Below are 25894 nucleotides of genomic sequence, written 5' to 3' on the forward strand. Positions count from 1 at the left end.
ACATGTTCTTAGATGTATAGGGGCACATTTCTGCCCCATTAAGAAGTTGGTCACAAATCACATTTTGCAATCAGGTTAACGTTAACCCCAGGGCAATTTGGATACACAACTCCAGAAGGAAACAGTTGATGCACTGTGAGTACAGGTGCAATCTGTAATGCCAGCAGGATCAGATGGGCACAGGAAACTTTGCCACCTGATATTACTGTGTGCAGGTCTAGATAACAAGATGATAAAACCTCAAAAGCCTTGATTATGCTGTGACTTCCTCAGATGTGATTCTTACTGCCCTTGAAGTAACAAGACCATCACCACCACAAAGCCTTAGCTTGTGTGCCCTAGAACTACGTAGCTTTATACTCCACTCGTGCATTGCCTATTTATTCATCTAAAATAAATGCATTCTCTTCATGACACTTGTGATCTTTATCCTTTAGAGCCATCAACCAGGCTGTGCGTGCTGTTCAAAAAAGAATTGGGAGTACTTACACAGTCTCTTTATGCTTTTCCACCTCTTTTCTTTAGTGGGTTGCTAATGGATGGGATTTCAGTCTCTACTAAGCAAACCAAGTGCACAGAAACTTTACACTTAAGTTCCGAAGGGCAGTTACTCTGTTTTAGTGAGAAGTGTATTAAAACAAGTATTGTAGAAATGGCAGGACCCAGAAACTTTCCTCTCAGATGAACCTGGAGCATTGTGTTCCTGGACTCTCAGTTTCTGGAGTAAGTTTCATTAATGGTGACAAGACGTGTAGAGGATATGATGGAACTCTCAAGGGTAGAATTGGCCTGTAGGTTGCATTCTGAACACCTCTGAAATGACGTCAGCTACAAAACTTTCTGCTCTGGCTTCAGCATGTTTTGCAATTTGAGAATGACTTTTAGGAAATTACGACAAGAAAGCAGACAAATGTGGAATATACTCACGGATTAGAATGAGAAGAGGCTTAAACAAAGACATTTCGAAGAATGTTCTGCAATTCTTAACAAAAGGGTCATCAGGATTCTTCTGAGAATCCACCTCAGTACCAAAAGCTACGCTACCAACAACATCCAAGGTAAAGCAGTTGTAACACCTGCATTTAATTGAAGAATGATAAATAATTATCTACAAATCACATATCCATTACTATCTTGCTTCTACGAACATCACATAGCATTAGTTTTTGCCACTGAGTTTCCTTTTGGTTTTAGATTTGAGCTTTGCCAACAAGAGATGTTTCCATCGTTCTGAAAAATGCTGATGCTTGATAATGATCACCTTCTCTACACCTACAATGCGACATATTTTCATATAGCTCAATCAATCCACTAAAAATTTATTAAAAACAATTAAATTTGTTATTATCCAGAAATCAAATGCAACACATCAGAGATTCATGAGCATTTTCTTAGTATGCATCCTAATAAATGAGATCACTCCTTTGTCATTTTAAACTGCAAAAACCACACCTACTACCTGTCCAGTCTAAACTCTCAGAGACAAGAGGTGCTTAAGGATTTCCTTCTTCTTCTTCATGCCTCCTTTGTAATGTAACCCTGTGGATAAAACCAAGAGGAACTGACACTATGTGAAATCTGTATCTCTGCAGAGGAGCAGTCAGTGCTTTGAGAACTACAAAAGATCTGTGGACCACGATTTAGAAACTTCAGAATTTACTGAATCACTCCCTGCACATCTGACCATCTATCCAGTTGTCTTACCATCTTTATTTTCCTAGTGAGCTTTAGCAGCTCTATTAAGTTTTGAGATAAGTGGACCAAGAATGTAAAATATCCTTGGAATTTGATTCTTCTGATCTATGGTAAAATAAGCAATGACTACTTCCACGATCCTTACAAAAGGCTAATATCAATCTCTGATGTTTTAACCTGAGTGAGCATGTATGAAGAGAAGAACAGGAGTCAGGCCCATTATATCCTGCATATATTATGTGAATCAGTATTTCTAAACTATGATCTTTGTGAGCTGTCATTTTGATCACACCAGAGCAGATTTGAAAGATAACAACGATACTGCAAAGCTAAGTAACTTCTTTTGGTCTTCAACTCTTACACACACACACAAAAAGGCATTATTAGAAGTTAAAATATTAAAAGAGGGGGCATTCCTATAAAACAATAATATCTACCTCTCCAAGGTACTGAAAAAAAAACCCTTAAAAACTAAATCTTGAGTTGTTGGCAAAACACAAAATGGCTAAAGACAACTAAGGTCACAGGAGGTTACAGCTAGGGTCTTTACATCCAAAAAACCAGCTCCCACAGCAATTTTGTGAAACCGTAGTGGAACGAAAATCACATTTATAAATACGTCAAACCTGCTGAAATGGTAGTATGGTAAAAAAAAAAAAAAACTGGAAGATCATGTTCTGAGATGGTCAACATCATTCATTTATACTTTCAAAAGGTCTCTTCCAAAGTGTCTCTTGAGAGGTGAAACCCTATAATGGATTAATAGCTAAAAGCCCAGTCAAAGGACAAATGGAAAAAAAGGAAAAGGCTGGAAGAACTGGAAAGGTCAATTTTCATCCCAGCACTAGGCTAGTATAATGTATCTTGAGGTTTCATAGCATCTCTTCAGCCATTTAATAAAGCAATCTCTGTGCGCACACACACTTGCACGTGCACATGTACTTGAAAAAAGATTAATAAATTGTGGCTAAATATCCATTTCTTCTGATGAAACAATATTATTTGTGCTGCTGCAGTTTGGGGAAAATCATGAAGAACCTCAGAGGGTGCTGACCGACCCAGCAGATGAAGTGTAAGAAAAATGAAGCAAAAATAGTGCCCATTAGAAAGGATGTATTTGAATTACTACCCAGGGTCTTAGAGGAAATGCATCTACTCAGAGAAGGGACTAGACAGTGTTGTGAGCAGCTCAGTGAAGACCTCTGATGACAGAGCAACAAAAAAGATAATAGGATATTAAATGCATAACAAATGAGAGAAAGCAGAATATGGAAAATATTAAAATGTCATTTTATAAATCAATGGTGCATTTTCATCTGGAGTACTGATGCCATTATTTCACAAAAAAAGATAGCGTGCCGTGAGAGGGGGTTATGAAGAATGTGATGAGAATGATTAAGTGCTCAAAAAAACCTCATATATAAAAAAAAAGCAAAAGGGTGAAGGACTAGATATATTTGATACTAGATCAATTCTTGTGTTTGTACATTATTGGCAGCCTGTAGAGAACAGACTGGACAGGGACTGATGCAGCCTTCCTTTGTGCTTCCAGCTGTTAAAACTTCATTAAATAACTGCCAGAAATACATTAGATGCTTTACTAAAATTACTTTTCAAGTATGCAATGGCTGTCCCCAGGAAGAAAAGGCATTTATCAGACACACCCTCTATTAAACTATGATCTCCACTTTTAAAAGTGAGAAAGGAAAAAAATCTTTTATACAGTATGTGTGAATTTAGAATAACTGCTGCTATTGACTTTTTTCTGCTTTTTTTTTTTAACCTGCTACTAATTTTTGGCATGCTGAACATACCTCTGGATATCAAAAGCTTTGCCAGAATCTGCGTAGACTTTCAAGTTACACAGCAGGACGTCACAGGCCTGGTTTATCAGTGGTGTCATCTAGAAAGGAACATACTGAATTGTGAAAAAACATAAAATGTTAAGGAAAAAAAAAAACAAAAATAATTATTTAAAATTATTTTGATCTGATAAATGGGATAGAGCTTTCAGGTGCCTCCGCAGGTGTTGTTAGGCACTTATGCACAGTTGAAATGAAATGTTGGCACTTTCAGCTCAAAATAAACCTACACAATACAGGGATGCCTTTGCAGCTCTGGGCCTAAATACAAGAGGCTGTGTCACTTACCTGGCTGATGGTTCTTGCCCTGCTGTGGCTACATACACGGAGAGCTATCAGGCAAAAATATCCCCCTCTCTTTTTAATCATTCCCTGTTCCAAATAATGATTTATCATGATCTCTATATGGACTTTTAGGTTGCATATGCTCCAGGGCAGAAGGAATAATGTTTTCCAAAGTCCTGTAAAGGCATTGGCATCAGAGACCCGGCACTTCTACCCTGCTGTCTCTCAGTTTGAGGGACCTAACATGTACACTAGAAGACCACCCTGGATACCACTACAAGCTGCCGAGGGCAAACTGCTATTGGTATACGAGGAAAGGCTTTTCTGAAGTGGTGATGCCATTAAATGGCATCATTATTCATCTAAGGGTTCTTTCCAGTCACTGGCACATGCTGCTCTGGTAGACTTACCCACAGCTTGGCTGTAGCCAACAGTGCAATAGTCTCTTCTTTAGGGCTTCGTGGAAACCATAGCACAGGCAAACATCAAGGCCTCATAAAGTCTCTCTTTCTGTCCCTTTAGTTTCTACGTATGAGAGGAATCAGACACTTCCCTGATTACACCAAATATGTGGTTCCAGCCGTGAGCCAAAAGGAACTACGTTTTATGGCTCTTTCCCATATGGACTACCAAGAGCAGCCTACAACTTAATACCAGAGTCTTGCCTCAACAACTATGCCAAGCATCAGCAATGCACACACAGAAGCTTGCCTTTCCTTCCTGAACTACCTCCTTCAGCATACGGATGTCAACAAACATGAGAACAGACTTATCCTACTCCTCTGACATTCTTGTTATCAAAAAAGACTTACTGCAGCCTCACAGCACACTCTCAGAGCTATGCAGCCTGCCCAGCCAAGTCCATTTTGCTTGGCACTTCTACCTCTGTGAAACTGGCATAACACTTTGTGCACAGGCACACTGCCATCTTAACACATGGGCAAGACTATACGCAGTCAAAAGGCCAACGCGGGAGCATCCAATATGTTTTCCGAAGGCAGAAGTCTGAGTCAAGAATGTGTCTAGCTGCTCTCAAGGTCCCATGTCTATACGAGAGAAATTGCATTGCAAAGCCAGGTCGATTTGGGCTTTGCCACAGTCTCACAAGACAACTCTGATACCAGATTAGTGCTCGGTAAAAGCAGCTGTTACGCTTTTGGGAGGTGCACACCACATTATGTGGCAGGGTTCTTCCCTTTTTTGGTTTTCCAAAGAAGGTCCCCTGCAGCAAGCTTCTTCTCAAATGGTTCAACAAAATTAATACATTTTTATTCAACAGATTGAATGAAGGTGAAATACTTCATAATCTCTAGGTCCAGCCCCACCAATGAACTGAACCAGCCAAGGAGAACAAAATCAAAATCCATTTTTTAACAGGTATGATGTTACCGAAACAGATGGTGATCATTTCAGATTTTCCTTTTATTGCCTTATTTTCTCTTTTATTCCTCATCATATCACTAGATCTGTAACCAGCCAGCTGGTTGCTATCACTTTTCAACAGCTGGCAGAGACGTCAGGGGGACGTACGTCTGGCCAGGGCATCCCACAGCACCTCTGCACTTTGCACGTTCCACCAGCCTTTGGAAATACTGTTGCAATTCATTCCTAGCCACAAGATATTTTTATTAGTAAATATAACCAGGAAAATAGGGGGGGGGGACATGGATTTGATTTACTGTTAGCGTGATATGACAATAAAACAATTATTTGTATATGAAAGCTACAGAGTATATCGACTCTGAAATCCTAGGTTGGGTTTGGGTTTTTATTCCCCTGGGGGACATAAATTAGTCCAATATAGCAAACTACAAAGACCACAGACTGAAACATTCTCAAGTCTCATAACACCCCAAAATCTTTGTCCAATTGTCAAGAAAAATAAAGTAGTGTCAGGGGACGTGAACTATACCAAGCGTAGGAAAGTGGCACAAAAACAGACACATTGATCTACACTGCCTTGGGTGTCAGTGACTTCCCATACATTCTCATTTGCCAGTCAGAACATAAAACCTGCATAACCTGCCTGAGATTCAGTTCTTGGTGGGTAAACAAACCCCAGCTGCTCTGTGTTCAGATTGGCTGAGAGTAACAGGATCAAGAAAAATCTAAACAATATGGTCCCTGTAAATATTTGATCTGACAGTTATCTAATAGCAAGAGTAGCCCAGAGTCCAAATTTCTTTCTTTTTGCCAAAGAAGAGCATTTGGGGTTAGGGTTTTCATGATGCCAGGGGCTTTGCTGTATAAATCCTGCCAATATGCTATTTGGCACATAACAACAATTAGCTTCTGATTCTGCGTATGCACAGTGCATGTGGAAGTTTGCACTGTTCAAAGGCATCAGAGTCACGTTCCTCTAGTTAGATGTGGTCCTCAGTATTCATCAGTATTATTACTCCCCTTATTATTAGCATCCAAACTGAAAACTAGAAGGCTGGATCATATTCACTGTAGACAGATGCACTGGAGACTGTACTGTTCACATACAGCAAGCAGAAGTCGTGTTGGGCCTCTAGTCCCACAAATGTTATGAAATATAAAGGAAGGAGAAGGAAAAAGAATTCATCCCTAACACAGGAATTGCTTCTCCTCCAGATTTCAAGTCCCTGAATAAAACCAGAAAAAGAGCAGTGTCAGAAAGATGTTTTGTGAGAGGATTTGTTTCCATCACCCGAGAGTGGAGCTCTGCCATTCCTGGGCACAACTTACCGCAATGAGCAACTCAACAAGACATCGGCCTGTGGCTCAAGATTATGCACATTTCACGTATCACTTTTTACATTAGTGATATGCTTTTCCTCAGGTGAGCACACTTGCTTTGTCCACCAACAACAGCAATTTCCAGAGACACTCCCAAAATGCCTTTGACCAATGTGTACATTCTAACAGCAAATCAAGGAAACCTTAATGGTTGGACTGTCAGATCTTATGTCCTAGTGGGACATGAAAGATCTACATGCCTGAGAGTGACACTGGAGGATTTTTCTGCACTGCTCTGCCATGCTATTATAAGTTCTGCTTTGTGTCTCCCTTTGTTTGAAAGAAATGCCTCAACACAAACTCCACTTCACAGGTTATTTAGGACAATGCTACATTAGGCTGTGCTCTCTTCTTTAATTTTTGTGTTCTGTTTTGTTTAAATAGTTTGTTAATGGAGGAAAGGATCCCTGGCACACTGATATGAGATGACAAGACTACTGCAGCACCATCAGAATAAATAAAAATCAATAGGTTTTCTGCTGGTGTTGGCTGTAAAAGAGAGTAAAGCTATTTATCAAGTCTGACAAGGGGTCCAGAACTGCAGGATCATCACAGGCACCACAGCAAAAAGAAGAGGAACAAATTAAGAAATACTAAATAGAGAATCAAGATTGGTACAGCAAGATCACTAACATGTCAGCTTGTTTCAATACATAACAGCTGAGGGGAGCATGACAGGAACACCGGGAAATGTTTCTGTTACTTAGAGCCTCTAGGTATTATAATTCAACAATTCCTCCTGAATTACATCTTGGACCAACTTTCAGTGATTGGTATTGTTCCCACTTAACAGATAAAGTTGTTTCATGTGCAGAGAATTTAAGTAGCTTCTGTCAGGCCACCCACAGGCAGTCAGTGGCAGTGCTGGAAGTGACATTTCTTGGGTTTCCTGCCTCCTGTCTCTCAATTCTCATTCTTAGCGCTCCCACAGCAATGGCACTATGAGGTTCATTCAGGGGTCTTACTGGAAAGAGCTTACTATTAGATCTGCTACCAACTCCAGTGCCATCTCACGTGGGATGCTACCCAATCTTACTGCAGAATCAAGCTTACAAGTCTATCGCTTTATGCTATGCTCAGCACCACAATAGCATTTGTGTTTAATGATATCCAGAGCCAAACTCTCCTTCAGCTGGAGTGGATTCCTTTACTAATGCTTGTTAGAAAAAGAAAATTAAAAAGGGAGAACACACAACACACAGAAATCCATAAAAGCAACAGTGAAACAGTACATGGCTTTTAAAGACAAATTGAGAAAAGACAGAGAGAAAGCTGGAGAAGATGTCAGAAACTGTTGGAAAACGTTACAAAAACAACTCTCTGTAGACACACAGAAATCACTATATTTGCTATCCAACAACTCTATAACCTCTTCTATAACCTTAGTTCATTTCCTTTAACTTTGAAAAATTCAAAATTTCTGGAATCAACTCTTCATCATTTGCTGGCTGACTGTTGGAGATATCTGCCAAACTACAGGGAAATTCCTCAAGCTCAGTGAACTCCTCAGTGACATTATGCCGCTTCTTTGAAGTGACAAGGGCAAAGCTCGCCTCTGCCCACAGCCGCAGGTGCCTCTGTGGAGCACTGCAGGTTAAATCTTAGCTACACACATTATCTCTGTCTTGGGTCTTGTCCTCCAGCAGCCAGGCCAAAGGGGCTTCTCACTTCTCACTCTTGCTAGCCCTGAAACTGTCCTTTCTTGTGTTTCTGAAATGGAGACATCAGGAACCTACGCTGAGCTCTCTGTCCCTCAGTGCATCTTTCATCTGAAGTGATTGCTATGGGGAGCACAAAGAGTTGTTAACATTTATTGCTCTGTCACAGGCTAATAGCTCCCAGTTCTCTCACAGCATCCAGACAGACAAGTCTATGGAGTGGCACTAGGGGCTGCAGCACTCAAGGGGAACCACTCTCCAAAGACACTTACGAGGTCTGCAGTCTCTCCAGCACCGCTGGGGAGCTTCATAGAGGAACAAAGGTAAGGGAGACAGAGTGAACAGAGTGGAAGACTTTGGTGTGGGATTTTGTCAGAGGAATTAATATCCTGGAAGAAGAAATAAGGAATGTCCTAGTAGTATTTATAGACATGTATAAAATAGCATATCTAGGTTTTTATGCAATAAATTAGTACCAAATTTGTGTTTGTAACTCAAAGTAGAGAGGAAGGGTTTATTATAAACAGGATGTCTTGCAGATAATGCTGAATACTCTGCAGTATGGCCAATACTAGAACATGGTTTTTTTGTTTCCATGCTGCTGTAGAGGTTCTGAGAGAGTACCAAATATGGGAGAGTTAAAAAGTGAGATCATAATTAATGAGCATTGATTTCCTTTGAGAAGTGTTGGTATGGCTTCTAAATTAAGCAACAGCAGGAAAAGCACATGGGCAAGGACTTAAGTTGCATTAACTTCAAATCCCAGGATTGCTAATGTATTTGGGTAGAAAATGAAAAGCAAGGCTGAGGAGCACATCCGTTCAACAGCGGTTCTTAATCTCACATGGGCTTGCTGCAAGTGTCTGTCTGTGTAGGGATGGACGGACTTCTGTTGAAGGCATGGGAGAGAAAAGCAAAGTTGAACCTTTCAGAGACACCTGCCCCAGTCCTCTTTTTCCCACTTGCTGTAGAATAGGAGGAGAAAGTGGCAATTTCCAGGTCACCCTAAGCCCATGCACACATGCCTTCCACAGAGCTTGAAAGAGGCAGCATGGGCAAAGCTGATTATCAGGCTAAAATTAAAGATCTCAATCTTTGCATGCAAGACAGCTACCAGGCACTGGCCAGCCCTTCATTTTACCTCCTACCACTATTCCTGCATTCCAGCTCCACCACCAAGCCATGCAAAGGGAGTACCATGACTTCTCCTCCCAGCCCAGTTTGATCAGCCAGACCCTGTAAAGCCACGCGTGCCCAGCCCCAGAGCAGGATCCCTGAGGCTCCCCTCTCTTGCCCTCACCGTGCTCCTCAGCCAAGCCTGCCCGGCTGGTGCCGGCAGAGGTTGCTCTCCACAAATTGAGGGGAGTGCGGCGTAATCTTTTGTTAGTCCACGAGCAAAGAGCCGATGACCTGCAGTAAGGCAGATTAATTTCCGCTAGGAAAATGCAAAACTCTCCTCTCGCCACCATGCCATGTGCAACTAATCGCTTGCATATTTAAACACCCTCGCCTTGCTGAAATTTCGTGATGGAGTTGGTGACAGAGCAAATGTCAGGGCGTATAACCAATGGCATTGTCAGTCGTGATTAATCAGCATCTCCGCCAGGCTCGCAGCCAATTAGAATTTACCATAATAAGGAGGTGACAGCCGGCGTTGCTAAGCGACCGCTGTCTATAGAGCTGGGAGAGCCAGACACATTTAGATGTTACTGTGGATTTCGACAGCGGCATGTCAAAACAACACAAGCGTTTGCCCAGTGGAAAATTTTACAACCCAGGACTGGGCACCAGAGTGAGCATGGTTCCCCTTCAGAATAAAACATAAAAAGGAAGAGGTGATTTTTTTGTTGTGGGATTGTATTTTGTATTTTTCTTAGAGAGAAGACTTTAACCAGTTAATCATTTATATACATTTAATTAAGAGATATCGTATCACAGGACTTTTTTACTGGGTAATGGGTTTCCATGGCTCAGCAAATGCTGATACATTTATAGGAAATTAGCAGCAGGTTAGCGCAGAGACATTTATTTTCAGTCAGAGGTATTTATCTGGCAATGACATTCTGTTCCAGTGACTTATTTTATTATATGAAAGGATTAAAGAATAAAAGGAGGAGGGAAGGGGAAGGAGATGGAGAAATGAAAACAAACTGACAGCAGTTCCTGTGTTAACATGAGAGTTGCTGACTCTGCACATCAAGAAAAGCTATGTTCCAACTGGGAGCAATAACCTCTCCTGGACCTAAGCTTACTCCTAACAGGGCACGGGAGAGGAAGAGGTAAGGGTCCTTCTCGAGTATGCTACACTTTCATGGACAAACTGACTTATATAGAGGAAGACAGAGGATCATATCCTCAGATGAGCTATTCTGATTTTCACCAGTCTATGATCTGAACCATGCCGTATGGAAGCTCTGCCGCAGTGCTCTTCAGGTCTAAATAAAGTGGCACAAAGTAGCATGTTTTACCTATCCTTAATATGGACCTACATAAAGCAGATGCCTGCACAAGTCTTCTAAATTATGAAAGCAGCAATGTCTACACCTTACCTCTTTCAGTTTGGTATCGCTGAAGGCTGGGGTCAGGAGGCTCCGCACGTACTTCCATCTGTCATCACGAAGACAAAGGATGCTATCAAGCATTGGCTTGGAAATCAAGTTCGGCTTCTAAGTCGACAGAAAACATAATTCAGTTTTAACACAAATGCAACTACAGCTACTCAAGACTCTGGAGCTTGGGAAGATTGCTCAGGAATGGTATCACACCTGCTGTCCCATGAAGAGAGGTTCAAATCAGTCCCAAACAGCAAGCTAAACATGGATGAGGCTAGAGAAAATTTCTCTTTTGCTGCACTCATTTTCTCTTGGGCTTGTAAAAGTCCTGGACCAACCCAGTAACTCCTTTCTCAGACTGCTCTGGTTCTGATGTTCCTGGTGTTCTCCTGAGACCACTTTCACTGAAGCCTGGCTTCTTCCCTCTCTTTCTAAGGTGACTAGCAAGAGGACTTGTCAACACTCCCTCTCCGTGTGACATGAGTGCCAACGCATCGCATGCCGGTGTTGGTGGGGGACACAATTTCTGGTGACAGCTGGTATGTCAAATTGTTACATGCATTTTAAAAGTCTTCAGAAAATATGTTGATTAGAAAGCAAGTCCCAGTCCTTACTCTGTTGATAAGGAACACTCTCACTAAGAAGTTGTGGCCTGTGACTCTCACAGCTGCAGCAGTTGGTCAAATATAGTAGCTCAAAGCACTGCCCCATGAAGTTCTGTACCAAAATGACTACTGTGAATTTACTAAATTTTAACCTCCCCCGCCATCTAAGAAATTCCTGTCCAGAGAACAGTGATATTCACCAAGGAGTAAAAAGATATAAAAGACAAAAGAGAAAGTGAGTCAGAAAACAACACACTTCTGCCTGGGAGAAGCATCAGGAGACATCCAGCCCCACAGCAGAAAATATTACATCTTATATTCTATCAGAAGATGTTTCCTAATTGATCCTGAAGATCTCCAATAACAGAAATTCAATAACCTCCCCACTCAAACTCTTTCAGTGCTGTACTACTTTTACCATGGTAGCCCAATCTCTCTCTCTTGCTGGAACTTTAGTCTTTATGCTGTCACAGGCATAGAAACCAGGTTATTCTCCCCATCTTTGCAGCAACCCATACATACAGAAGGCTATAATAACCACTAAGCATATTTCAGCCATCTACCCCACATAACACCAATTCACTCAATACATACTTATCAGTTATATTATCTAGGACTGTTTGTTCAGTGTTGGTACTGTTCTTCTGCATAGTCTTGCTGATTTACTTCTTTCTCAAGGTAACAGTCCCTGTGACCTGACATGGTACTCCAGGCAATGATGGATGTTTTTTCTCCAGACATTCTGCAGTTCTCTATTCACCCTAGAATATTACATACCACAGCATGACACTGTACTCATGTACTGGTTTGTGGTTCCCTGCAACTTTCAGACTTCTGTCCGAATGATCACTCTCTAGGAAGTTATTCCCAGCCTTTATCATTAAAGCTGGTTACTCCCAAGAGTCACATTAGAACATGTCCTTTTGAACTATGACCATTCCCTTTATGACTATTTGTTCAATTGATCAAGCCCACCTTGAATTTTAGCCCTTTTTTCCATAGCATCTTTTATCCTTACCAGCTTTCTACATGAAATGTTAGAGCACTCCATACCATCATCTAAATCATTAACAAAAGTACAGAATACTTCCTGCAAAGAAGGCACACTGGGCTTCTCCCTTCCCTTCCAACAATGGACTGTTCCAAAATACATTTCAGGCATTGTACAGCAATGCCCTCCAGAAAAACCACACTAAGATTAGTGGGTGTGGGCAGAAGGTGTACACTTCTCCAGTTACCAGGAGGTACTAATGTACATGAAAAAATCAATTCTTACGACCTGTTACACACCTGGATACTTTAATTTCATTTGTGCCTCAATACTTCTGATTTTATTGCCACTACACGCTATTTTTTTATCCTTTTTCTTGGAAATCTGACCTACTTTCTACTCTGTAAAAAAACAATTTCTCCTCAGGAGCCATGAAGAGCTGGCAATTTAGCTATGCTGGTCTTCCACTGCACTTCCTTAACTTTCCTCCTTACTGGAAGAGTTTGCACTTAATATCGTTTCTTTAAGGAGCTGCCAGCTCTCCTTAACACCTTTTTCCTTTACACTTGCCAAATTCTTACTACACTGCATAAGCTTGTAAAATGCAGAAGCCTATTTTATATTGCAAACAGGCTAATGGGATAGTTTTACATTCTCAGCAACACCATCCAGTGTAGTAAACTAATGTCACCGGGCTGACACTACCGACCAGTTTTGAGCAAAGATGAGCAGCTTTCAGGTAGAAAAATACATATTAAGCTGAAGGAAGAGACTGACTTAGGTACTGTCATCAGATGACTACTGTAAAACAAAATAAGGGCACTTTTTGAATGTATATATAGGCTATTCTATTTTGTACAATAACAAGGAAAACCTTGGACAGGCTGTCAAAATTGAAACATCTTGGACTGTTTTCTCTGAATAGCCTCTTTAAATAAATGATCTGTTTTCTAACTTGTCAGTAGGTATCTCTCCTGAGGATCAGAAGTGCAGCTAGAAAGACCATCACTCGGTGGAGCGCTCCATCATTTGTTACAAATATTCAAAGGCACAGGAGAATCAGAAGAAAGAGGCTCCAGACAATTGGAAATGAGCGTCATCCTGTCAGAAAGTACTGTATGCTACCCTCTGCTTCACAGTTCTTATGTGCTGCTAGAGCAGCCTTTTACACTAAATCTTGACTCAGCTGGTCACTAAATGAGTCTTCCTTATGTTTTCGGTCTTCATTTCAAACCCTGAGGCCCAGATTGCAGTGCTCCTGAGCACTCAACAAAATCAACAACAGGGAATGTGCCTTGATCCTGGCAAACGCATTAAGTCCAAGAAATCAGGTCACTGAATGCAGCCCCCAAATTAGCAAACACTCTCAGACCCGTGTTTCAACCACCAGCCTTCACTTCTGCTTTATAAAGTGGAGATATCACATCACCTCCTCAGAAATGCTAACGATACATTAACATTTCTGAGGCACTCAGCAACTACAGTGAAAGAGCAGAATAACAATTCCCACAAGGAAATGACCAATTTCATCTTCCAAGCAAGGTTTAAATAGCATACAGAAAAAAAAAAAAAGAAAAACAGAAAAAATTACAGGGCAACACTCGGAGAAGTATTTTGCATCCAGTCCTAAATTGAAGGCTGCCCAAACTGTGCACTCTATAAGACAAATCTCCTTTGCAAGACAAAGCTCCACTCAGATAATAACAGATGTGATATAAATCTCACTGCATTTGTCTTGAAAGCAAATTCCCTTCCTAAAACCAAACATTTGCCCTAAAAAGTGCTCCTAATTGCATAAAGACTGTATACAGCACATTCACAGAGAGGAACCCAGTTACAGAACAAAGAGCCTGCTAACTATAATATTATAACTATGACATTAACTATAGCATTACCTTTTTAGCACTCTACTTTATGTCAGTAATGCTCCCTTAACATATTTCTGGTGTGTACAGTATTATATATATATAAATGCTGCAAGGAAGGAAAAACAACTTTGGGCATAAATTATTTTACTCTGTACCTTTAAAACTGGGCATGCAAAAATACGTTTGTGTTTATTGGAATACCATCAGCATGACTGACAGTGTATAGTGGATTTCATTTACCAGGTTTTCCTTATAGTTTCTGCAAACACTTTCCTCCTAATTGCATAACCTGCATTACAGGTTCATATAGTAGGAATGAAAATGGATTTGGTACGAGAATGAGTCTGAAGTATCTCAGTGAAAGATGAAGTGTCACCTCTTTCCAAATGGATGTAGTACTAGATGTATCTAAAAAATCTTGAGCTTATAAAAATCACAAAAAAGATTACTGTGAGAGGCAGCTGTAATATTTTCAGGGGTGGAATTTCAGCTTTTGGGCAGCAAAGGAGGTTGCTTTTAAGTCAAATGCAATCAGGATCATGCTCCATCTAGCATTATCTAAATACTGAACAACTGCTCTGCGCTTCTTTCTCCTGTGTAATCAACCATTTCTGGTACAGCAATGCTGCATGAAAATCACTGGCAGCATGGTTATCTCTTGCAGTCTACCTGCAAGTGCTGCTGAGTTCCTGCAATCATAGACATGCCATCGACCACAACAAGGAAAATTGCAGGGATTTGCTTGTAAACAAATCCTTTAAAACATCACTGCTTTTAAAAGAGAAAACAAAATAATATTTGCAGATGAGTGGCATCTCTGCAATTGATGCAAGAATTCCCTCCCCCACAAGGTGTTCCTCAGGATGACCCTTCAGACCCAGTTATTGGCTTGTTCATCCCTTAGTCAATTTGACTTCCTCAGTATTACTAAATAATTCAGGCAAGTGAATCTTCTCTGGCTCTGAGGCCAAGTAGAACTCAGAGGCCTCCTGTCCCGAAAGTTAAATCCCTTTCCCAAAAAGAATGGACATATCCAAACTGCTTCTGGTCATGCTACATGTTCTGCTCCTGACTGTGCCTGGGGGACAACTAATCAATACACAACAAAACCATGCCAAGAAGTGTGTCACTATGAACATCTGTAGGACCTATTCATGCACTAAAATCCTGTCCCTGTTTTATCTTGGAGAAAAACTGTAGCCTTCCGTGATTCAGTATTTATGTATTTCAATATTTGTTCCTTTTCCAAGTTTGTCACTAGCAGGCTAGACAACCTCTGGCAGCCACCAATGACTGCCTAGAGCAGAAAGAATGGTAACAGCACCATGATGTTCCCTTAGACACCTCTTCTTTGGTAGAAAAATGAGGGATAAAGGTTTGCGGCCATCAGAAGGCAGTTAACGCAGCCATGCACTCTTTAAGTATCCTGAATAGACGAATCTTCAAAAAACCTAACAGGTACCTTTAAAGACCTTTAAAAACCATTCACCTCCACAGAACCAGCTGCTTATCTTCTCCATGTGCTTTGACAACAGGGTGAGAAATGAAACTCCAGAAAATGGGATCTCAGACAATTTGTTATCTTAGACTTCATCATACCCCACACTCCTAACAAAACCAATCAAAAACAATTTACTTCTGCAGGAGTCAAACCTCAGCACTCAGTCTGCTAAGATTCAAACAAGGAACTAAGCTCTAGAGCACCAAAAATCCCAAATCCAAACAGTAACTCCAGCACTAATTCTGGCATTACTCATCCCTAGCAAACACCATTTGCCTTCATGTAAGCTTTCTTCTAGCCCCGCAGCTGTTGCGGGATCCAGCTTTAACTGGAATCCCATGCCGACTATCCCCTGAACTTCAGCCCTAATCTCAACCCTACAACCCACACTAATGAGAGCCATTTGCTCCTCTCTCCTTCAGCCTTTCTTTGGTACCCATGGGGGCTTCAGTATCCAGAGTTAAGTCTAACTCTGGGTTCCTCCCACCCCCACCCTTTTCCTTCTTTGGGGAAATTTTTGGGGTATATTCTCAATGTGAGGGGTCATCGTTCTCCCAGTCGTCATGAATGCCGTGCAGTTATCTGTGTGAGCTTTAGTGGGGGATGGCTTTGTCCCCAAGGCAAGTTCCAGAAGCGATGAGCAGGCAGAAGTGCTTGCACATCACTGGGTTAACTTGTTCATCTTCTTATTTTCAAAAAGGGTTGCTGTCCTTCTCTCACTAAAAATGCACTTGTGATTAGGCATTGCCATCCTGTTTAAGAAATTGCATTTTTAAATTGAATTTAATTAAATAAAAAGTAAAAAAAAAGAGACAGAAAGTGTGTAGCATGAAGACAAGACACTATCCCCATACCTCATACAATAGCTATTAATAAAATCTCTTAAGATTACTCATTCAGCTCCCCTTGACTGACAGGTCATCACCTCCAGCCAGCAGGTGGAACCAGTAAACCCATGAACTTCCCATATGGTATTTCATCCAGTCAGTGGCAGTGGCATGACACTTAACAGATCAACATAACACTTGCTATTAAAAAAAGAAACAGAAAAAAAAATCCCTGCGATATCTCCAGGAATACATCTTACCAAGCTTGCAGTAAGTAGATCATGAAAGTGGGAAGGCAGGAGATGCCTCCATATATTAGATTTTAAAATTCCCTGTTGGTAAACTGATAACAGCATATTCCTTCCAACTTCCTTGGTGTTTTAAGTCATGCTCAGATCTCCCTGTATTCATGACATTCAATGACATATTGTGTAGTGGCTTTTGATTGAACCAAGAAAGCACTGTGTTGCATGTTTTTAAAACCCAAAATAGAGTTCATTTATGTCATATACTCTGGAGTTCATTGGTTGTTTCCATCTGGAAGGCCCTTGCATACACAGATGTTATAGCCACATCTCTTCAAAGCATGTAAAAATTTTTCTCTTCATAAATCATCATCTCACAATGGAGCAAGACCCAACTCCTCCCCCCAGGACCAAAGCCTTCACAGGGGGGAAAGGGCTGGCATTGCCCACTGAGGGCTGTGTCCCAGTGTGGGAGACCACTGGGCCACTCTCACTCCTCTGCTGTGCCTGCAAGGGGCCTCCCATCCATATAACACCCGAGGCAATCACTACACACAGGAGCTGTCTCTCCCAAAGCAGGCTTGCTCCTCACTTGCCTTTCCAAAACTCCATTTCCAAATTCTCAGATGCCATACACCCCACACTGCTGCTCCCAGGTAGCTGAAATCAGTCTTTCCTTGCCCATTAAAACTATGGGGACAGACACTACTTCACAAACACGTTACTCAAAACCCTCCCAGATCACCAACCCTGCTAATACTCTATTACACTTTTGTCCCCTCTTTTCTCTTTGTTTAAAACAAGTTTGATTTTAGTATGTATGATACATAAGGTGATCTTATGGCTCCAGAAGGGGAAAAAAAAAAAAAACACCAAACAAACTCCAAAAACTCATGTTGCTTTGCAATTTCATAAAAGCATCTAGTAAAAGTTTTCAGCTTAATTTGAAAGCAACATGCCTGCAGAGAAGAGGAGAAACTGCCCATGGATTATCTATTTCATTAAGCTTTTAGGTTCTCCTTGGTCATTAAGGTACTTCAAGAGAGTGTGACAAGGTAGAATTGGTTTCAGTGATTACAGCCATTGTCTATCATTCTACTCTATAGATCAGACTATACAAAAGGCATCTCCAAGCAGGTTCTTTTGTCATCAAGTCAGGATCTTCAGCAACTGACTAATAACTACCATTCCTAATTACTCATTGGAAAAATGGCACAGCCAAAACCAGCTTACAAGCAAATACTGGGGTTTTTTTCCCCTCTGTGGCAAACAGCCTGGAAACATCTGTTCTTGTCTCTGCAAACATTCTCTTAAGTCATGGTTTTGTCAATAGAAACCAAAGCGAGTCATTGCAATGAGGTAAATATAACCATTCATAAATGCTAAAATAAACACATATGGCCTCCTGCAGTCTGACCCAAACTGATGCAAGTCACACGTTCCATTTGCTGGAGTAAGCAACACCAAAATTAAGTCCATGCCTTCATGAGTTTGCATATGGTGGTTAGTTTGCATATTTGGGGTTGAAACAATCAAACCAAAGAAAAAAGTACTTGCTCTTATTTAATTAGGAATTTTGGTATTATAAACAAACCCAGGCTGTACTAGAGAAGCCATACTCCATACACAGTTCCTGCTGTGCTGAGAAGCAGTTTTTAAAAATGTTTAAATCCACTTTCCAGCTGACATAACTGGCCATTTTAATATTGGATAAAGTTATAAGACTATTAAAAGCCTCTCTGTTTATACACACTTCTCCTTGAGGAAGGGTTGAGGACCAGAAAGTTCCTTTTACAGATTGTAAGGAGTATTTGGAAGAAAGCAGTCCCCAGTAACTTTTGATACACATATATTGCCATGCTTTCAGTCATTGGCATACGTAGGAAAGACAGGCAATGCCCATAAGAACTTTGGCTAGACCTTTTATTTACACAGGACCATCATATTCCATACTCTGCTCATCCAGGCACATACTTGCAGCAACCCTGAAGCTTCTGAAGAATACCAAGAGAGATTGTAAGTACTACCCAGCCTCCCACTGCTTGTCCTCCTGGCTGCTGACCCAAATACCTTGGGTATGGAGTTAGATACCTCAGAAAAAGAGTTCACCAAAATGAGCACAGAGCTGGCAAAGCTGCCAGGACAGGAACATAGGAAGAGTCCTACACTTCCTTAAGGTCTCACTACCCTTCTTCACATGAACGTAATAACAAAATGTATTGCAGAAGAGAGGTCACCCCCTTTCTTACAACTGCAAAGTGAAAGAAGTCATGGAATTAACCCACTTTCAAACAGTCACTGACAGAACAAAACTCACAATGGAGGAAAAAAGTTGTAACTCCTTCCTGTGGATAAGGATAGGAAGAAAAGTTAGTAAATAAGAATTATTACAGCAGGAGTACAGGTTAGAGGGAGGGATGGATAGTCTGAGACCTATCAGGCTGCAGAGATTCACTAACTTCTCTATCATGAATGCGATAAACCACATAGAATGTGGTGTCAATTCAACAAATAAGGTTACAAGTGCATCTTCTCAAAGAATCACCTGTAATTTTCTAGGTAGGGCACTTCACAGAGAGATGAGAGGAGTGCCTCGGAATGATTTCCAGCAGGTAAATATGTGAAAGCCTTGCTCTTGCACTCTGGGCAGCTCCCCTTGTCATGGGGGACTGTACCAAAGCAGCCTGGCTCCACCACCTTGTTTTACAAAGAACCACGTTTATTGCTGCCACATTTTCTAAAGTGCCTGAACCGCCAAACAGCTTCAAAGGTACCTGTGAGGGCCATCTCCTCTCGAAACATCATATTCATAGATCTCCTACCTTGGACAAGAGTCAAAGCTGCTAAGCTTCCGTTTGGTGATTTCAGCTGCTGAAATCAGCATCTCCAAGGGATTCAAGGCACTTCAGAACAGTAGCTATGTCTGAGGAAGAGTTTTACATCTGTATTGTCAAATTAAGCTCCTCAGATAGGGGTTAAATGCCTAGGACCTTCTGTTCACTAGCAGAGGTAAGCTAGCTAGGTGAAGGGGAGGTTTACCAATGGCTTAGTTTAAAAATACCACTTGAATGCAACATTTTTATTCTGAGAAGAGTGTATATAAGAAATGTCACTTATTCATGTATTTCATATTTTATTGACAATTTCAGTTTGACCTCTTCCACTCTGATGCTGCAATACAGAAATAAAATTATATACAGGCCTGGCTAGCTTAAAATCTCAAAGCACTGAGAAACACTGAAAATAAACAAGAGGCTAAGTAGCAAACTATGACCAAAAGGTGAAAGACATTTCAAAAGGTTTCTATCAGTCTTCCAAGTTCCCATGTAGCACCTCAAACTTGTTGCCTAATTCCCCATTTCCCACGTGACAACATCCTGATATTCAAAATAAACTTCAAACTGTCATTTATCTAATTTGAAACAGAATATTTGAGACTTATACTACAAACTGATGATCTCCAATATGTGCAAAACAACCCAAGGAAGAAGTATTTCACCTTTTCCCCGCAATGCCAAGAAGAAAATTTCAAAACAATGTCAAACGAAGCCGATAGACGTTTTCTTGTGAAGCCTCCTAAAGGTTTAAAAAACAAAAAAATGGGTTCAAGATGATATTTAAATCAAACTACTGGAAGAAAAGGGCTATTAAAAATTAAAACCATGAATACAGCTTTCAGCTTAGGAAGTTGACAATGGGCAGTCAGACGTTAGAGGGATATTCTATAGGAAATACTGCTCTGCTCTTGTTCTGCTCTTTGTCTAAGCATATGCTGCTAGTCCAAGTCAGGACGTTGCCTGGCTAAATAATTAACTTTTTATGTTACTTTTCCTTTGAAAAGTCATTCAGAAAGAAAACCCCAGGTCAGCTCTAATGGCAGAATGACAAGCTGTCAAACAAATCACATTTGCAGTATCTGCTCAGTGGAAGAATTTGAATTCCCTGCCTGCTACTTCACAATTCTTGCTAATTACATTAAGTGGATATTTACACATCAGGGAAAAAAATCCGAATTTCATATATTAAGATTTCCACATCTATCTGTCAAAATATTAGTGCATTTTCTTGATAGCAGTAGCTGCTTTTGTTCCTCACTTATTTGTCCCTCAAGAGGAGCTAGGCTATAAAACTTTCTCAGGAGTTTGCACAGCACACTTTCAGCATTTTATCTTCCAAGATTTCACATTTGTGGTTATTGCTTGGTTTCAATCAAATAAATAAAACAATCCTAATTTATGAAAGCATGTTTTGACATGCTTATATGAAATAATGTGTGTTCATTTGCCTCTTACAAATTAATTTGAGCATATCTAGAATTAAATGTTTGTCATAAGATAATTTCGACAGTAATAAAGTCCTACTGCGCACAGATAACATTACAGGACTTATCATGAGTTCCCTGGAGCTCACAATTTCTGTAAAACAGCCTTACTTCACAAACAACCTGTAAGCAGACTGTTGCTCACATTACTCTTATTTGATTTCTTCAAGGAGAAAGGTTGGAACATTCCTCTGAGTCTCAGCAAGTACCTCACTCAAATAAATTAACAGTATCAGCTACTTTTGCATTCTAAAACATTTAGACTTATAATAGGAAGTAGTGCGGATTATGAAACATAAAGCATACCACCAGAACTTGTTATCTTAAGAGTTCTAGGATAAGATAAAATGTTACAAACAACAAAACCCCCACAAACTGTAGTCCACGCCACAGAGCTCACAGATCTCGTTCTGGGCAAACAGGCTTCCTTCAGCTGATGCAGCATTTGGGGGGCCTGTTTCACTACTCTTGCTTCAGTTTTAGTGCACTGTTACCATGACGTGAAATCAGAGGGATGGATCAGAGCCCGAATTCTGCCCACTCATGGTGCCCAAAAAGCCAGCACCAGCATTTCAGGCACAGACAAGCTGGAAGCTGAGCAAACCTGCAAGGACAGAGTGAGATTTGGGATTTAGATTCCCTTTTATCGAGTGCCCAGGGAAGGAGCATGTGGCAGCCATGAGAATGAGACACCTGCAACCTTTCACTGAGGATTAACCCCCAGACAGCCAGGCACACACAGAAAGGCAACGGGAAACCTGACTGGAGGCTGCCATAGCTCTGCCTGCTGGGGTTTCCTAAATGAAGAAGGAAAGAAGCTTCACTCTCTGGAAGGACCACACACCAGTGAAATTGCCAGGCTGTACCCATACTGAGCACACACATCACACTTGACTGCATACACCCAGCATATTATTTTTACTTGCAAGTTATTGGTAGATGCACTTCCAAGCCCCCACTTCCAAGCTTTATTGGTGGGTGGAAGTTGTAGTTGGTGGGTGGGAGTTGTAGTTCCCAACCATCAGTGTTGGCCAGCACAGCACACACTCCCACATCACGAGAACTCATTTTGCATCTGTACAGCTGCTTCTCTCACACCTGAGGTTCACACTGAACACCCTCAGCACCCAGCAGCGTGAAAAATAAAAGGGATCTTGAAACTGAAAAAAATAACCCCTTGTGACATGTCTAAAACCCTGCTGATTTTTTTACTTGGAATAAATCTTAACCCTAGGACAAACCTAAGTTCTTACAACCAAGAGTGACTGCCCCTGCCAATATAATATAAATGCTACCACAAGTGCAAACGGAAGAGTTGAAAAAAGTGAAAAAATGAGAGTTACCCCACTTGACCACAAGGAGGGTAAACCAAGGCAGTGCCATCCAGCAGCCAGGGCATTTAAAGAACATCTAAAATGACACCGTGAAACACCAGCTAAGGAGGGTACATTCCTTTTAAAAATTCAAATCAAATATTAAACAAAAATAAAACCAGAGCCGGTTAGAGAAACTTAAATAAAGCCATGAGATTTGCAAGAAACTGGAAATACTGCAAAATCAATTTCTTTCTCTAGGCTTTCTGGAAGAAAAGGAGGAGAAAAGTTCCAAGAAACTACCTTTTTTTAATATGTTTTTGGAACAAAATAACCTTACCTTGTAAATTGAAACCACTTTTTGTTTACATTCAAAGCTGTAACTAAAACAAATTATTTTAATCAACTCTTTATTTTTATTTTGGCTTTCAACTCTTCAAAATCAGATATGACAGGAAAATTCTGTCTTCCACACATTTCCTAATCAAATCTCAGAAATCACTAAGGTAAGGCTGTCTTTTTTTTTTTATTATTCTTACTGCTGACAATGCAGTATATCATCAATTCCTACTGCAGTCAATTACAATCATATTAGGAAGATACTAGAGAGCAAAATAAAGCATTAAGAGGTTTGAAAATCTAAGGCTTAGTGCATTCTTCATATCCTAAAGCATATGCAGAAATGGGTCCAAATGGGTCCAATTCTTCAGTTATGTTATCATATACCATTTTTACCCCCACAGGATCTCTATTTGATTTCTCAAATTTAAGATTTCCAGAGAAAATAATATCCTGAAACGATTTAACACTGCACATAAAAAACCCCAAAGCCTTTCATGTAAAATGAATCAGTCACAAATGCAGGTTTCTCCTCCTTCAGACATAATGCTCACATGATGACTTGTAGAAGTTCTTAGTCATCTGTAGAGTTCTGTCAGCAGAGAGCGATAGTAGTAAGTCAGTCTCCTTTAATAATTTTTTGTTGAGTCTGTGTTTACTGAGATTCTTTAGGGGCTTATAAACTTAAGCAGTTTGGTCAGATTTTCAAAGTGGTTTTTATATCCAGCCCTTAACACTAGAGGGAACAAAGCCAAAGCCAAAGAAATAGACTCTGGGTTTATTTTCCTCACAATCAATAAATAACCCGAACTTTTCCCTAGGCATCATCTCCAAAATAGCAAGATCATTTTGACTGAAAAATTGTAAATGGAAAATACTAATTGAAGCAGTTAAACTATGGTAATCTACTGAAAAGAAAACACTGTAATGGGAGACATTGGGCAACTTTAATTATAGATCTCACCATTGCCTCTGTGACAGTACAGCTTCTTTGGAACTGATGAAATACCAATAGAGTCCCGGGGACATTAAAACTTGACTGAAGGTCAATGACTGGTTAAACTGGAATGTTTCTGAGCCATTGTTAAATTATTCAGAATTATTTTAGGAAAGCTGCATGAAAAGTGCAAGAGTGCAATTTTAGCTTCATCTAAATGCACATACTGAGACTGGAAAAGGAAATGGGGAAACTGTCATTTGCGATTGCCTTGAAAAGGGAAAAAAAGTAACATCTTATGTACCTTCAACTTACAACGAATCTAGCAGAGGAGAAGAGTGCAAGATAGTTCTTGTTTTTACTACTTATTTCCCCAAACCCTTTACTGCAAGAGCAAGCATGGAAGGAAAAGAAGAGGAATGGAATGTTATTTCAGTAAAGAATGTCATTATTTTTGTTTCTGTTGCTTAACACCAGTGGGAGGAGGCTGGCAGGAGTAAATAATTAACAATGATCGACAATCCCTTACTTTTGCTGCAGGACACCTGTTTCCTGATCTCTGTATATATGTTGCTGAATATCTGTCTGTGACGCTAAATGGAGTCTCCTCGAGCCATCACTTTGGAAACAGATGAATGAACATGAAAATGTGCAGTGCCCAGGTGTGCTCAAAGTAAGGAGGACTCATTATGCTGGAGAGCTGTGAGTGAGCCATGCAGTGTAAAAACTTGAATTTTACACCCCTCATCTTCTTCCCTTTCCCTTCTAAGTGTGGTGAATTAAATGCTGACAATACATCAGCAGGACTGGCAACTGTCCTGAGACTTTCCTTGGTCATGGTCAGGAGCTGTGCTTCCACAGCACCCCCAATAACACATGGCAGCGCCTTCCCTTCCCCAAGGCTTGGATCAGCCAGCTATTTGCTATCAATTATTCACAACAAATGGTGCCAAGATATGTGGTTACTATATAAAGAATTCTCACTGGAGAGTAAAATAATACCTGCCGAGTCATTCTTCACTTTTGATCCTCCAGATTTATAGCTGTAACACGCTGCCAGTGGGGAGGAGGGCACAGTCCCTGAATATCCTTTCCTGTGGAGGTTTCATTCTTGCAGACTGAATGTTTCATAGTGTAGATTACAAGCAAAAAAAAAAAAAAAAAAAAAAAAAAAAAAGGGGGTGGCAAAATTTTTCACTTGGCACACATCTACCAGAGGTGATTGCTAGGTAGAAGAGAAATTTCCAGGCTCTGGTCAGAGGACCACTACAAACCAGCTGCATCAATAGAAGATGCTACAAACCCATCAGCTGTTCACCACTCCCCATCTATTGGAGATAACCACCATTGAAATGGAGATGGTGGAGAGCGCCTGTGAGCACTCATCTGCCTCAGTGCTATGTCAGCCTGCATAGTTTTGAAAAAGTCCACACTGACACATAAACCAAGATGGATTAGCTTCTGAGCTGAACCAGATGAGGAATGCTCATTTGATCCATTTTGTAGGCCTTGCTGTGGAAATGCTGAGTCCAGTTTAGACATCTTAACAAAAGGTTGTGAGCATTGGGCTAGATAAGAACATTATCATTATATCAGAAAAAAAAAAAAAGAAAAGAAAAAAAAGGACCTTTCATACTTTTAAGCTCAAATATAAACATAAAGGCAGGCAAATTCAAATTGATTAAGCTATCTGAATGAATGTCTAAAGAGAGAATTATTCCCACTATTTGGAAGATATAATGCTACCTTTAAAATACTTGAAATGAAGAGCAAAATCTTGCAAGGATTAGTATAATAATGCCCACATGTACCACATTAACTCTCACTGAAGAGGAATGAACTTGTGCACACACACAAGTTCCCAGACAGAACTATCACACTCAAAATAAAAAGCTTATCCATGGAAAAAAACAAACCAAAACAAAAACCCCTACCTGCTGGCATAAGAGTTAATAGAAAGGACTCAAAATGGGATGGGATGGGATGGGATGGGATGGGATGGGATGGGATGGGATGGGATGGGATGGGATGGGATGGGATGGGATGGGATGGGATGGGATGGGATGGGATGGGATGGGATGGGATGGGATGGGATGGGATGGGATGGGATGGGATGGGGTGGGATGGGGTGG

General features: G+C 40.6%; 1 protein-coding gene across 9 annotated transcripts in view; it reads right to left on the minus strand.

The window, feature by feature from the left end:
* TBXAS1 (thromboxane A synthase 1) overlaps positions 1 to 25894 on the minus strand; it is a 229289-nt gene that overhangs the window by 89967 nt on the left and 113428 nt on the right. For 6 of the 9 annotated variants that reach the window (XM_069003037.1, XM_069003042.1, XM_069003040.1 and 3 more), the window contains 3 exons: positions 10813 to 10929; positions 3510 to 3598; positions 928 to 1076 (listed from right to left, as the gene is read on the minus strand). In XM_069003037.1, coding sequence (XP_068859138.1) covers positions 928 to 1076; positions 3510 to 3598; positions 10813 to 10929 — 355 coding nt within the window. Of the gene's footprint in view, positions 1 to 927; positions 1077 to 3509; positions 3599 to 10812; positions 10930 to 24764; positions 24825 to 25894 lie in introns of those variants that run through there. The other 3 variants (XM_069003043.1, XM_069003039.1, XM_069003044.1) reach the window with 3 other exon arrangements.

This window comes from Aphelocoma coerulescens, chromosome 1A (assembly GCF_041296385.1).
Source record: "Aphelocoma coerulescens isolate FSJ_1873_10779 chromosome 1A, UR_Acoe_1.0, whole genome shotgun sequence".
Taxonomy (NCBI): Eukaryota; Metazoa; Chordata; class Aves; order Passeriformes; family Corvidae; genus Aphelocoma; species Aphelocoma coerulescens.